The sequence below is a fragment of the Anneissia japonica genome, unplaced genomic scaffold (genome assembly GCF_011630105.1).
Source record: "Anneissia japonica isolate Jap-2015-1 unplaced genomic scaffold, ASM1163010v1 scaffold287708_len1499824_cov190, whole genome shotgun sequence".
In the NCBI taxonomy this organism is placed as follows: domain Eukaryota; kingdom Metazoa; phylum Echinodermata; class Crinoidea; order Comatulida; family Comatulidae; genus Anneissia; species Anneissia japonica.
The window spans coordinates 1,102,792-1,115,438 of NW_022752295.1; the positions used below are offsets into that span (position 1 = coordinate 1,102,792).

Genomic DNA, 12,647 nt, shown 5'->3' on the forward strand with positions numbered 1-12,647 from the left:
TATAAATCTTTATAACATTATACAAAAATTAGATTTTTCTTAAAAATTGAAATTTTGCCGGGAATGGGGCTTTAATATTCATGAAAATAATTTAAACTAAGCTCCTTGATTTTTGAAGTCCTATATTTATGCAAAAGCAGCTTTTAGCAATTTTATGACGACCATTAATTTTTGCAAAGCATTGGTTCCCCTCTCACTCTAAAATTGATAAAACTATGTAACTTACAATTATATGCAAACTTTTACACTAATATTATCTGATTTTAAAAACTTACAAGATTTTGGCAATTTTTCCCTTCCACTTTTCATATAACAAACATCGATGAACTGATATGATCTGATTGTATTCAACATCCCATTGTTTACTGGTCTTTTTTCTTCATAAGGAAAACTGGTCGCTATGGAAGTTACTAATGTATCATCTTTGCCAGATTGTTTACATTCAACTTCTCTAGCTATGTTACATATTGGAAAGCCTACATAAAAGAAAAGCAATTATTCAGACAGATGTTACAGTGGCACTATTTATTGTTTTATAGTAGTAATTCCCAAAATTTACAGCATTCATTTTAAAAAGAAGCCCATCTCAAAAAGAAGGCCATCCAAAGGTCGCAAAAAAAAAGAAGCCCACAGCTTCTATTTAAGGTTTTATGGAATTTCAAGTTTACAAAACCTTGTGCTGCATCAGAATTAGTATATTTATTATCATCTTCAAAAGAAGAAATTACAGTAATGTACCTATAATCTGTTGTTATTTAATACCTAATTAATCACCTGTTACTTGAATGTAAGATGTTGTTGATGATCCACAACGGACAAAAATGGATGTTTCGCTCAGAAGATGCATCATAATTTCATCTCCAATCCTACAATTATGAAATAAATCAACAATTATATTTTAAATCTAAATTTATTAAATAATTGAAAAAAAAAAGATATGTTTTGAACTGATTTCAAATAGCAGTGTTCTCACTTATTAAAGATTCTCATCTTTGTGACTGCCCCTGATGAAGCCAGCAAGGTCTTGGAGACTTTGGTACAAGGCGCTATATAAATCTAACTATCTCACATTATGTGTATTTACTTGTTGAAAGCGAATGAAATTAAAGCCTGGTTCTCAAGAGAGCCCTAGTATCCGGATCGTGAACTAACCGTTAGCGCTAACTGTTAGCACCTACGTGAGAATGCCCGATTGGTTAGCGCTAACCGTTAGCAGTATCCGGATACTGCTAACGATTAGCAAGCACTATCGGTTAGCAAGTTGATTGCGTCTCTATCATCAACCAATCACACGTACGTGTTTACAATTTCCAGTTTCTTATTGGCCAGTGATTCGATCATCATATTTTTGGTATCTGGATCGGGATTTTCTCGTATGGACGCACGGCAGCTAACGGTTAGCAGGATCCAGATCCTGATAACCGTTAGCAGCCGTGTGAGAACATAGCCTAAAATTATATAAAAAAAATATACTGAATGCTGACTTGCCTACTGTATAGTGTCTTCCAATATGGAGTCAGAACAAAATTAGAATTGTTGAAGTTATTGAAACCATCAGCATTAGGTGCAGCCAATAAAAGAGGACCATCCCACTGACCAAACTGAAACCAAATATAAACAGGTTAATTGAATTACGATTCAATCTAGTGAAGTCACAGTCTACATTGTTACCTAATACTGTACACATCTTACCATAAAACCGAAAGTAAGGACATTTTCAGGTGCTTTTTTCCCGTGTTTTTTACACAATTTCTGAAGGATGAGAAGCAAAAGTACCAATAAGTATTCTGTCACGTGTTAATTACAGTATACATTTTATTCGAAAAATTTAAATAATTTCTAATAGGCATACTGTAAAAACAACAAAGAAAAACTTAAGAAATATTCAAAGGAGTGGAGGATTCGATGAAATCATTAAAGATATAAAGATGTATTTTCTATTATACTCCATGTTTTAATAGAATTGTGGCTGTTTTCCAGATTATGGAGAAGAAGGTATAAGGAGAAAATACAAAATTTTATACTTTATACTTTTACAAATACATCACATCAAGTTCTGTAACTTTTTGAACTTTAATTCGAACTTTAGGACACAAATGGCTTAATAAACAAATAATTGTTTATATTAATAATTTCTTCATGATCTAGTATAAGTGTAATTTTGCCCTACCTGACATGGAAATGTACTGAATGCTCAGTACATGTGAAAATAATTGCGAAAAAATTGCAAGTTGTTCTTGGGTGAATGAATTTCTTCATGATCTAATAATGTATCAAATCACTATCAAATTAAAAGCATAGCACTATCCTTTACAGAACCAATAACTCTTTGTGTGTGAATATTTATCACTTTTGACATTCCTGTTCATTATCATTTCCAGCTCATTCAATATTCTGACTTACATTTACCACTCGAATTACGACATCATTTTGAGATGACATCTGGTCAGTCGAGTAATTTCTTTTGTTAGGCAACAGGTCCTGTCCTTGGTTGGCAATCACTAGAGTGTTTTCAACAAAATGTTTGTACCTAAAATCACAAGATCCATAATAATCGAAAGAATAAACAATTCGGTTAAGTTGATGTCTTGACAGGTTAAGCATAAAAGTATCAATAATGACTACACAAATTTAAAGAGACCATCTGTGATGATACCACCTCCCTGATACTAAAAAACTTTAAAAACTTGGAACTGAATTGATTAGTTTGTGATTTATCTAGAGGATTAGAATTAAAGAATGTCCTCTAAAATCAGGATCTGGAGGAAAAACATTGTTTGATATGTTGTACAACTGATTCTTCTAAGACACAGAAAGGGTGTTTGACTAAAATCTTGTGAGCGGTCAAATGAGGTACAGCTTTTTGAATATTTAAAGTCAGGCTCTGGAGGAAAAAAATTTTTTGATTTGTTGTAGAACTGATTTTTCTAAGACAGAAAAAAGTTGTTTGACGAAAAACTGGGAAACGGTGAATGAGATACAGATTTTTAAATATTTAAAAACTGGGGGAAAAAGGGGCTTAACTGCCTATTTTTACACCTTATTCCCCCAGTTTTTAAATATTAAAAAATCTGTATCTCATTCACCGTTCCCCAGTTTTTCGTTCAACAACTTTTTTCAGTCTTAGAAAAATCAGTTCTACAACATATCAAAATTTTTTTTCCCTCCGGCGCCTGACTTTAAAAACTGGGGAAAAAAGGGTGTTACACCCCTTTTACCCCAGTTCTTTAAATATTAAAAAATCTATATCTCATTGACCGCTTCCAAGTTTATTGTCAAATATGCTTATTGTGTCTTGAAAAAATCAGTTGTACAACATATAAAAAAACATAAATTATTAGCATTACTCGAAAATTAGAATATAAAATGTTTTTCTCACCAAATAACAAACACATATAATACAAATTCCAAATTATTTTGCATACACCATTAATAGTATTATAAATTTTTATAGTAAAATTGTCCATAAATCAGTGAAACTTTATTTTGTATTTCATTGCAAATATTATATTAAATAACTTTTGATCCTTAACTTTTTGAGTTACCCCAGTGCACTGGTCTAGTGGTGGACAGATGAAAGTATTGTAGCTTGTACCTTAAAACTTTTAAAAACTTTATAAAGTTTTGGTGTTTTTCTGAAATTCATGACAGACAGCCCTACATAAAAAGGCCTAGCTTTAAATCTCAGAAAGGAATAACTTAAATTATTAAAACTTACTGCAGAATATTATACTGAAGTAGATTCGAAGCCTAAACCCCACAAACTGTCTTAATTTAATGACCTCTTATTACAATAGCCTTGGCCAAAGTTAGCCTATAGATAGCCGTAGTCCTTATTATATTATTACAAATACTCCTATCTATAATATTTCTATTTATATTATACCAGCGGCCAGCGGCAAAAAATCTGCTGATGACGGACAGGATCGAGTTGGGGCCTGACTACCCACTATTTTGCCTAACCTAGGCTTAGGCCCTAAAAATAATCAACAAGTGGGGCTAAATGACATTCATGATCCAAAACGAGCACACCTCTGTCTGTCAGTGTCACGGACGACATTCGGAACTCTGTCTTCTAGGCCTAGGAACAACCCCCTGATATACTCAAAGATTGTTTGAGTTTTCCCAAAGGAGGAGAGAACATCTGTAGCTAAAGTGCTTTGATCCGCCATGACGCCAATATTTGACCAAAGTAAGGCCTAGTGCTGTTACTTATCGCCAAAAAATTAGTTAATTATGTAACCCATGCCATCAATCCACGTTTTAAAAATAAGTAAACTTTATCATGCTGTGTTGTTTGTTTCATGTCATTTAATTTCACAGCGCCCCCATAAGGTCAACCTGATCTGCCTGAGAAACCAAGTTCCCAGTTGGTTAAACCATGGAGGTATTATTGAGAAGGAGATCACTCGGCAAAGCTACGCGCACGCAGCGCTATGCAAATGAACCAAGATCAAAGTTGCCGCAGCGCGTAAAGAACGTTTGCGCGATGCCTTTTGAAGTCCCATGTGTTCCCCGCCATCAAATTTTCAATAGGCATAGTTGACCAAAAAATTGAACATGACGAAATGGAGAGCACATTCTTTTCTCAATGCGCACTACCTGTCTCTTATACACATCTAGATGTGTATAAGAGACAGTCTATATGCTGAGTGACACGTCATACAAATAATAACATACCAAAAGCCCGAAAAAATCTAATCAGGGGAACATTGTTCATTATAAAGATATTTAATGGGTTAAAATCAAAGTACGTTTTATTGCACAACTGCTCTGCTGGAAGCGCATAAATGCATGTCGTTGCCAAGTTGTTGCTAACGAAAAAATGTGAATTATATCCAATTCCCGCATTAAAAATTCCTGTGACGGGCCTCTTGGTCTTCCGCAATTTGTAGGCCTACTCCACATGTCCGTTATGGCAATAACCTTCCACAACGGGATATGCGCTGCTTCGAAAAAACTACCCTTCCTGATGCTACTTACCTTCCTACAGTCTCGGTTGCGGCATCGGAAAACCCGGCCATCTATGACTCTGTTGTATACTCCTTCTTGACATAAGATTACAAACTGGGCATACCATCGTTTGAGCCAATACCGTCTGCTTTAGTATCTTCATTAGTGTTTTTATTATTATATTAATATTTTTACAGCAACTGACAGATAAATAAATGATGATGATGATGATGATGATAAAAATAATCGTAGTAGTAATAATAATAGTAATATATTGAAATTGAAACAATGATTTATATTGAACTGAGTATTGTTATCTGAGCTTCAAATATATATTGCAAGCTCAAATATTGTGATAATAATGAATGCATTCCAGAACTAGTTTAGTAAAGCATAAATATAATTATAACACGGTATTCGTTTAACACGGTATGATGAAAAATAAGAAGCAAGTAAGAGACCTGTATATAAGTGTGAAAAATCAATAAAAACCACCAGAAAAGAAATAAGAAGAAAACAGAGAAACGAACATACTCCATTTATGCAAAACACAAAATACCTAATAGGATTGACGGTGTAATATCATTGTTTATTCCATAATTACTTAAAAACAAAACGTGTCGCTTATCCAACGTTGCCATAATGGGGTGGGGGAAGCGTTATTACCAGTCCAACTGTCCGAAAGACATTTTTGCATGGTCTGCATGATACTGTACATTAATATACTCTAATATACTCTACGACTTGGAAGTTTGATTTTGAGCATGAGGGAGGTGAACTTATGCATTCGATACACTGCCCATCAACTGAATTGAATTTTATCCTATATTTATCAGCGTGCGCAACTAGAACCAAAATGCCGAGAAGCGATCGGATGGGAGCGCATCCAGGGAGCTGCGTTAAAACCGGATTTAAAAAAATTAATAATACAAGCTTGAATTGTCATATAATAGTGTAATTCGTGTAGCTAAAGGCATGTTTTGCATAATACTGTACATTAATATTTAAGGACTCTACAAGTTGGAAGTTTGATTTTGAGGATGAGGTGAACTTACGCATTCGACACACTGCCCATCAACTGACTTGAATTTTATCCTATTCAGTATCACTGTGCGCAAAACCAAAATGGGTATTGTAGCGCACAACGATAAACTGCCGAGAAGCGATCGGATGGGAGCGACTCAAGGGAGCTGCGTTAAACCCGGATTTTTTTTATATTAATAACAAGCTGAAATTGTCATATAATAGTGTAAATCGTGTAGCTAAAGGCATGTTCTGCATAATACTGTACATTAATATACTCTAATATACTCTACAATATTCTAATATACTCTACAACTATAATAGTGCACAATGTATAGCGCCGCTACGGCGCTATACGATCTTTGTTTGAAACTATCATCGCCGCCGCTTAGAAGCCCGCTCTCTATCGGACGTGTGCAGCAAAATGACGTCATGGAAAATAAATAAAAACAAGCGAATTGTTGTTGTTCATGCGCAGTAGAGTATAAAAAGAGGTTTTCCATGTGTAATGCCTTTTCGGGAATTCCGCGCGAAAAGACAAAGAGATTGGTACCACCAAGGTTGAACAGATTACGTATTTGCAGGTCAGCTGAATAGTGTTTCAAAGTTAGCAGGAAAAGAAGAACTACGTATACTTCCGGATTACTTTTTACCAATTTTACTAAAAATAGACCATTAGAGACCTGTGAAGTGTTGTATGCCTTGCCTACCAACTTGCTAATATTGCTTAGTTTGTGTAGAGAGGTAGGCCTAGGCCTAGTACACAGTAGTCCAGGCCTATCAGAGTGATTCAGAAATGAGGCCTCTGTTGTTGTTGTTGTCTTAAAATTAAAAACGGGTTTTCTTTTCAACTATGGCAGTGAACAGGGCGGATCCGGAGATGTCCAAATATACACATCTTCGTTTGAGCCAATACCGTCTGCTTATAACACTACCTAGGGGGTCCGGGGGCGTGGCCCCGCGAATGTTTTTCTGTTTTAGAAGACGGCGAATGACATCTGAGGCATTTTGGGAGATAATTTTTTCTTTTTCTTCCCTTCTTTCTTTTTTTTTCTCCCAAAAGGGGAGGGGGGGCCGGATCTGGGGCCCCCTAAATCCGCCCCTGGTGTATAATAGTAGGTCTAAGACTAGAGTAAGCCTGGCCTAGCTAGGCTTAGGCCTATATATTTTATATTGTATGTGCAATATATATATACATATATATATATATATGTATACTATATATATATATAGTATGTATACTCTATATATATATATATCTGTCTCTTATACACATCTAGATGTGTATAAGAGACAGCATATATAGTATGTATACTATATATATATATATATATAGTATGTATACTATATATATATATATATATATATATATATCTATATATAGTATGTAAATATATATATATGTGTGTGTATGGTATGTATGCAATATAATATATATATATACTGTATATATATATATATATATATGAATGATTTGGTACTCCACATATTTAACATAGTCATAAGCATCTATTCATATTATTTATTTTTTAAATAATAAATGGATCACCTTTGCCGGCTCTGTGGCTCTATTTTTATACCTCCTTGGATCAAAAGAGAGGATTTTGTTGTGACTCCTTCTAAATAACAACTCCCTGGTATTAGCATGGTAACATCAATTTAGACAGCGACGTTCTCTCAGAAGTTGTTCTGTAGACTTTTATCTGTTGATGACCTTTTGACCTCCTGAATTCTGCAACTTGAAACTTTTCCTACCCCACCCGGTGATTTTGTTTAACCCCCTGAGGTTTTTTATATTCCCCTCTCCGCTCCCCCCCCCCAATTTTTCCTTGGCCTGGGTCATTTCTCTTTCCCCTTTCACCCTGGGTCGTTCTCCCCAGACTGTATAAAGTAAAAGCCTGCATGGATGGGCAATATTGTCCTCTCAAAAATTAGGCCTAGTAGTAGTAATCCATATATAAACAATAGGAGATTTTCGGGTCGATTCATTCGAGACGGCCCGAGTGGAGTTTCATGTAAATGTTTCGTACGGGAAAAAAAATCGCATCCGGCTGCTGTTGTGTATCTCTATGGGAATCTCCGAATGAAAAGAATGAGTGCTATTTATGTTAATTAACATCGTAAATTAACAGAAAATGATGGCAATTATTTAAAATGCAGATGGATTTTAAATGTTACTAATCCGAAATTTGCATTTTTTGTTGCAGTACTCATTTAGAAGCAAAGACATGTCGTACTATGCAGTGCGTAAGGGACGGAATGTTGGGATTTTCAAAACATGGTACAGTACAGTGCTGTAGTAATTTGCTCTGACTGGCTGGAGTGGTGGTGGTACAGTAGTACTTACCAACAACCAACCATTAAAAAAAAAAAAAAGTCATGCCAAGGTTAGGCTTAAGCTAGTGCTGTAATAGTAGAAGGTTAGGACTAGCCTAATAATTATAATAATACAGGCCCATATATTTAGACTAGGGAAGTTCGAATCACTATAATACCTCCATGGTTGAATCTGTTAGTGTACTGTATATACAGTACACAAGTAAGTAGGGCCTACCCCTACCTAGGTAGGCCTTGAAACTTTTCCTACCCCACCCGGTGATTTTGTTTAACCCCCTGAGGTTTTTTATATTCCCCTCTCCCCCCCCCCAATTTTTCCTTGGCCTGGGTCATTTCTCTTTCCCCTTTACCCTGGGTCGTTCTCCCCAGACTGTATAAAGTGAAAGCCTGCATGGATGGGCAATATTGTCCTCTCAAAAATTAGGCCTAGTAGTAGTAATCCATATATAAACAAAATATGCAGTATTTGCGATTCTGCGCTTGTCTTCCTGGCAATTTTCCGCACAAATTTGAGCTGGTTTTTTGAGGTATTGTCTGCACAATTAAATAACTTTACAGTATGGGTTCACCCTGGCCTGTTTAATGTTAGTTATCCTACGGTTGTTTCATCCTATCCTCAATTACTGTATATAATTTATTGCATTCTGCACTGTTGATTATCAAAATTATATCAAAATTCATGTGTTTCCATTGTTTATTTTTATTAGGGATGAATGCAAGGCTCAAGTTGACAGATTCAAAGGAGCTCAATTTAAGAAGTTTTCAACTGAAGAAGATGCTACAAATTTTATAGGGGCTACAGCCAGTAAGAAGCGACCAACATACAGTAACACAGGTGATTATGTTCAGTTAAATGCAATGATATATTATAATTTTGATTGTAATTGATTTACACTCAAAAGTATTTGCTTTACTCATTTTTTTTTTTTTTTTTTTTATAGAATGCGATGCTCCATATAAAAAGATTCGAGTAAAAAATGGTTAGTGGTAACAGTTATGCCTCAAATTATAACACTTCATCTTATGAAAGTAAGAATGAGATATATCATTAAAGTTATAATGTAAGGTGATAATAATTTAATAACTAAAAAAATAATCATCATCATGATAATGATGATAAAAATAAACTAAAAAATATAATAAAAATATTAATAATAATAAAATAAAATATTATTCATAATAATAACTAAAATAATAATTTTAACAAATTTTGTTCATTGAAGGCCTAAATATCATACTATTACTGTACTCAAAAGTTTATAGTAGTTTGCCAACCTGTTATTCCAAGAAGGCAAATTAGAGTAGATAAATATATCTATCACTTTGACTAATCAGTCCAGGGATACAAATTGCAATTAAGAGTGATTTACAATAGGCTTTTATTTTAGGTACTACATTAAATATAACATGTTAATAGATTGTTTATTTTGTTTGTACTCTGTAGAACCAAGAGTAGTCTACACTGATGGATGCTGCACATCCAATGGAAGGAGTGGCGCACAGGCTGGAATTGGGGTTTACTGGGGGCCAGATCATCCCTGGAATGTTAGTGAGAAATTGCATGGACATCAGACCAATCAAAGAGCACAATTGAAGGTATGTCAATTACATAGATACAGTACATCATTAAAATTTAATTTCCAGAGTATAAACAAATAAACCCTGCAAAATCTTAATTGTAAAAACCAAAATATATATCTTGGATGAAAGCACAAAAGCAGAGTTGGAACTCCTGTCAGTGAGCAAAATAACATTCCTAAAATCAGGTGGTGTTTTTTGTAATCTTAACAAATAAAAATAAGTTAGAAGCCATAAGCATAATATTTATTAAATGAAAGTGCAAAAGGGCAAGTGATTGTCTCCCAGTGTATACAGTAGATGTTTTGCCACTGGGCATTGCTGACATGGTGCATCCGTACGCTGTATTCAGTAGATTGGTGTGTCCGCTTTTCTATTTCACATCCAGATAAACAATGGTTCGTTTTTTCTTTACAGGCTGCAGTTCGAGCAATTGAGGTTGCTAAGGAAAATGATTTAAATGATATTGAACTCAAAACTGACAGCATGTACACCATCAAATGTAAGACTCACTGTTCTAGAATCTAGAAATTTTTATACATAATTTGTTTTAAATTTTATGTGATCATCGTTTTTTGTTTCTCATTAAAGGTAGCATTGGAATATGATGTAATGGAATTAGATTTATGTAGCGCTTTATAACGAAATGGTCTCATAGTGCTTAAGGTGTGGGGTACAGGTTTTACAGTAACCCGCTAAGGGTCTCTTCATGTCATTAGCTACCCGGTAGACCGGTACCAGATACTCTTGTCTGTCTACAACAGCAATGGCAAGGAGTAGTAGAGCCCAGGCTAATGCCACTGCGCTTGTGTTCTGTGCAAAGGAAACTAGCCACTTCCTTCCTTCTGTGAATGCGAAGCACATTTTGATAATCAGTGCAATATGCACAAGCACGTTATGAATACACAGAAGTTTCTTGGATACAACCCACCAATAACTTGGGCTTATTATACCTGAGAAACAACAGTATATATATATGGATATTTTATATTTTTATTGATATGATATACGGTATTTTTGTTTTTCATATCATATATTATAACATTACTGTACTTATTATTAGAATAAAAAAGTAGGTATAATGTACAGTAGCATATTTGAATTGTATGTTATTCCTACATTCATCATATATATGTTTTTTTGAATTAGGTGTTACAGATTGGATAGATAAATGGAAAGAAAATGGATGGAAAACAAGTAAAAAGGGCAATGTTGTAAACAGAGATTTAATTGAGGCCTTGGATGAAGCAAGGCAGGACATTAATGTTACATGGGTTAGTTATTTTATATTCAATTCAATTCAAATAAATTTATTATTTAGTGTAAATTTGAATATTGTTCTTTTCTATGTATATATTATTGACAATATAAACATTCAAAAAATCAATTTATAGCTGAGACAAGGTATAAATGTAATTGATATTTAAAACTACTGTATTCGTATTTGAAAGTTTCTTCAGATCTTCTGGTAGGTAATTCAAAATTTTTCGACCTTGAAAAGTTTATATCATGGCGACAAACTTCAGTAGTTAAAACATTCATAGACATAATTACTTTTATTTCTGTGTGGCAATTGTGAACTGTCTGAGGCAATAGGCAATAGGCATATAAACATGAACACACAAGCCACTGCAGATTTTGTAAAAACCATCATTTCATATTCATTATCCTGCACTCATTTTGCTGTTCATATCTCCAATACAAGTCATCAGCAAAACAAGAAGCTATAGGATAATTTTTTATCATTTTCATTGCCTCCACTATCTTTACCCAGTCAGCAGCATGCTGACTGGGTTCTGTTTCCAAGCAGTTTCTTACCCAGTCAGCAGCAGCTGACTGGGTTCTGTTTCTTAGCAGTTTCTTCCTTCTTTCTTTACCCAGTCAGCAAGCAGCAGCTGACTGGGTTCTGTTTCTTAGCAGTTTCTTCCTTCTTTCTTTCTTTATCCAGTCAGCAGCAGCTGACTGGATTCTGTTTCTTAGCAGTTTCTTTCTTTCTTTCTTTCTGGCAACATTTTAAAAGGCTACTAGTGGCAAACTACTGGACCGATTTAATTAAAACTTGGTCAGTAGGACCGGTGCCACCTCCCATTTGTGTGTTGTTCACAGCTTGGGGTCAAAGGTCACATAAGGGGCATTAAGGTCAAAAAACCAAAAATCGTATAAAAGACTACTTGTCTCACAAATAACGTAGCACAGTCTTGTCCTTTGCACATATACATTGGCATAAGGCAGGGTCTATAAGGTGTTCAGGGATAAGTGGTCAAAGGTCATTAAGGGGTAATCTTTATCTTTTTCTGGCAACATTTCAAAACGCTACTAGTGCCAAACGGTTGTGCCGATTTCAACCAAACCTGGTCAGTATAATCGGTGACACCTCTCATACATGGGGTGTTCACTGCTTGGGGTCAAAGGTCACATAGGGGTCATTAGGGTAAAAAAATTTCAAAAAAATAAATAAAAGACTTCTTCTGTCACAAATAACATAGCAGTCTTGTCCTGGGCACATATGTATTGGCATAAGGTAGGGTCGTTATGGTGTTCAGCGATTTACAATCAAAGGTCATTAAAGGGTTATTCTTTTGTTCTCTATAACATTTAAAAATGCAACTAATGGCAAACCATTGAAATAAATTCAATCAAATTTCGTCATTAAGAACCGGTGACACCTCCTACACCCCAGTCTGGGATCAGGGGTCATCTGGGTTAAATTTTCAAAATAGCCCAATTGAGCTCAAATTTACCAGGAATGATCCTTA

The 12,647-nt window shown here is 34.8% G+C and overlaps 2 protein-coding genes across 6 annotated transcripts in view; one reads left to right on the top strand and one right to left on the bottom strand.

Annotated features, from left to right (window-relative positions):
* The window catches only part of LOC117122205 (telomerase reverse transcriptase-like), a 39,787-nt gene extending 35,500 nt beyond the window's left edge, over window positions 1–4,287 (bottom strand). For 2 of the 3 annotated variants that reach the window (XM_033267711.1, XM_033267712.1), the window contains exons 1-6: window positions 4,033–4,287; window positions 2,404–2,530; window positions 1,693–1,752; window positions 1,489–1,601; window positions 775–866; window positions 276–476 (exon numbers count right to left, since the gene is read on the bottom strand). In XM_033267711.1, the coding sequence (XP_033123602.1) occupies window positions 276–476; window positions 775–866; window positions 1,489–1,601; window positions 1,693–1,752; window positions 2,404–2,530; window positions 4,033–4,172 (733 nt within the window). In that variant the 5' untranslated portion in view covers window positions 4,173–4,287. Of the gene's footprint in view, window positions 1–275; window positions 477–762; window positions 867–1,488; window positions 1,602–1,692; window positions 1,753–2,403; window positions 2,531–4,032 lie in introns of those variants that run through there. The other variant, XM_033267713.1, reaches the window with a different exon arrangement.
* Window positions 4,288–6,542: 2,255 nt separating this feature from the next.
* The window catches only part of LOC117122243 (ribonuclease H1-like), a 7,376-nt gene continuing 1,271 nt past the window's right edge, over window positions 6,543–12,647 (top strand). The window contains exons 1-7 of one of the 3 annotated variants that reach the window (XM_033267772.1): window positions 6,543–6,560; window positions 8,184–8,257; window positions 9,021–9,148; window positions 9,255–9,293; window positions 9,758–9,909; window positions 10,309–10,393; window positions 11,041–11,165. In XM_033267772.1, coding sequence (XP_033123663.1) covers window positions 8,205–8,257; window positions 9,021–9,148; window positions 9,255–9,293; window positions 9,758–9,909; window positions 10,309–10,393; window positions 11,041–11,165 — 582 coding nt within the window. In that variant the 5' untranslated portion in view covers window positions 6,543–6,560; window positions 8,184–8,204. Of the gene's footprint in view, window positions 6,561–6,595; window positions 6,721–8,021; window positions 8,258–9,020; window positions 9,149–9,254; window positions 9,294–9,757; window positions 9,910–10,308; window positions 10,394–11,040; window positions 11,166–12,647 lie in introns of those variants that run through there. The other 2 variants (XM_033267773.1, XM_033267770.1) reach the window with 2 other exon arrangements.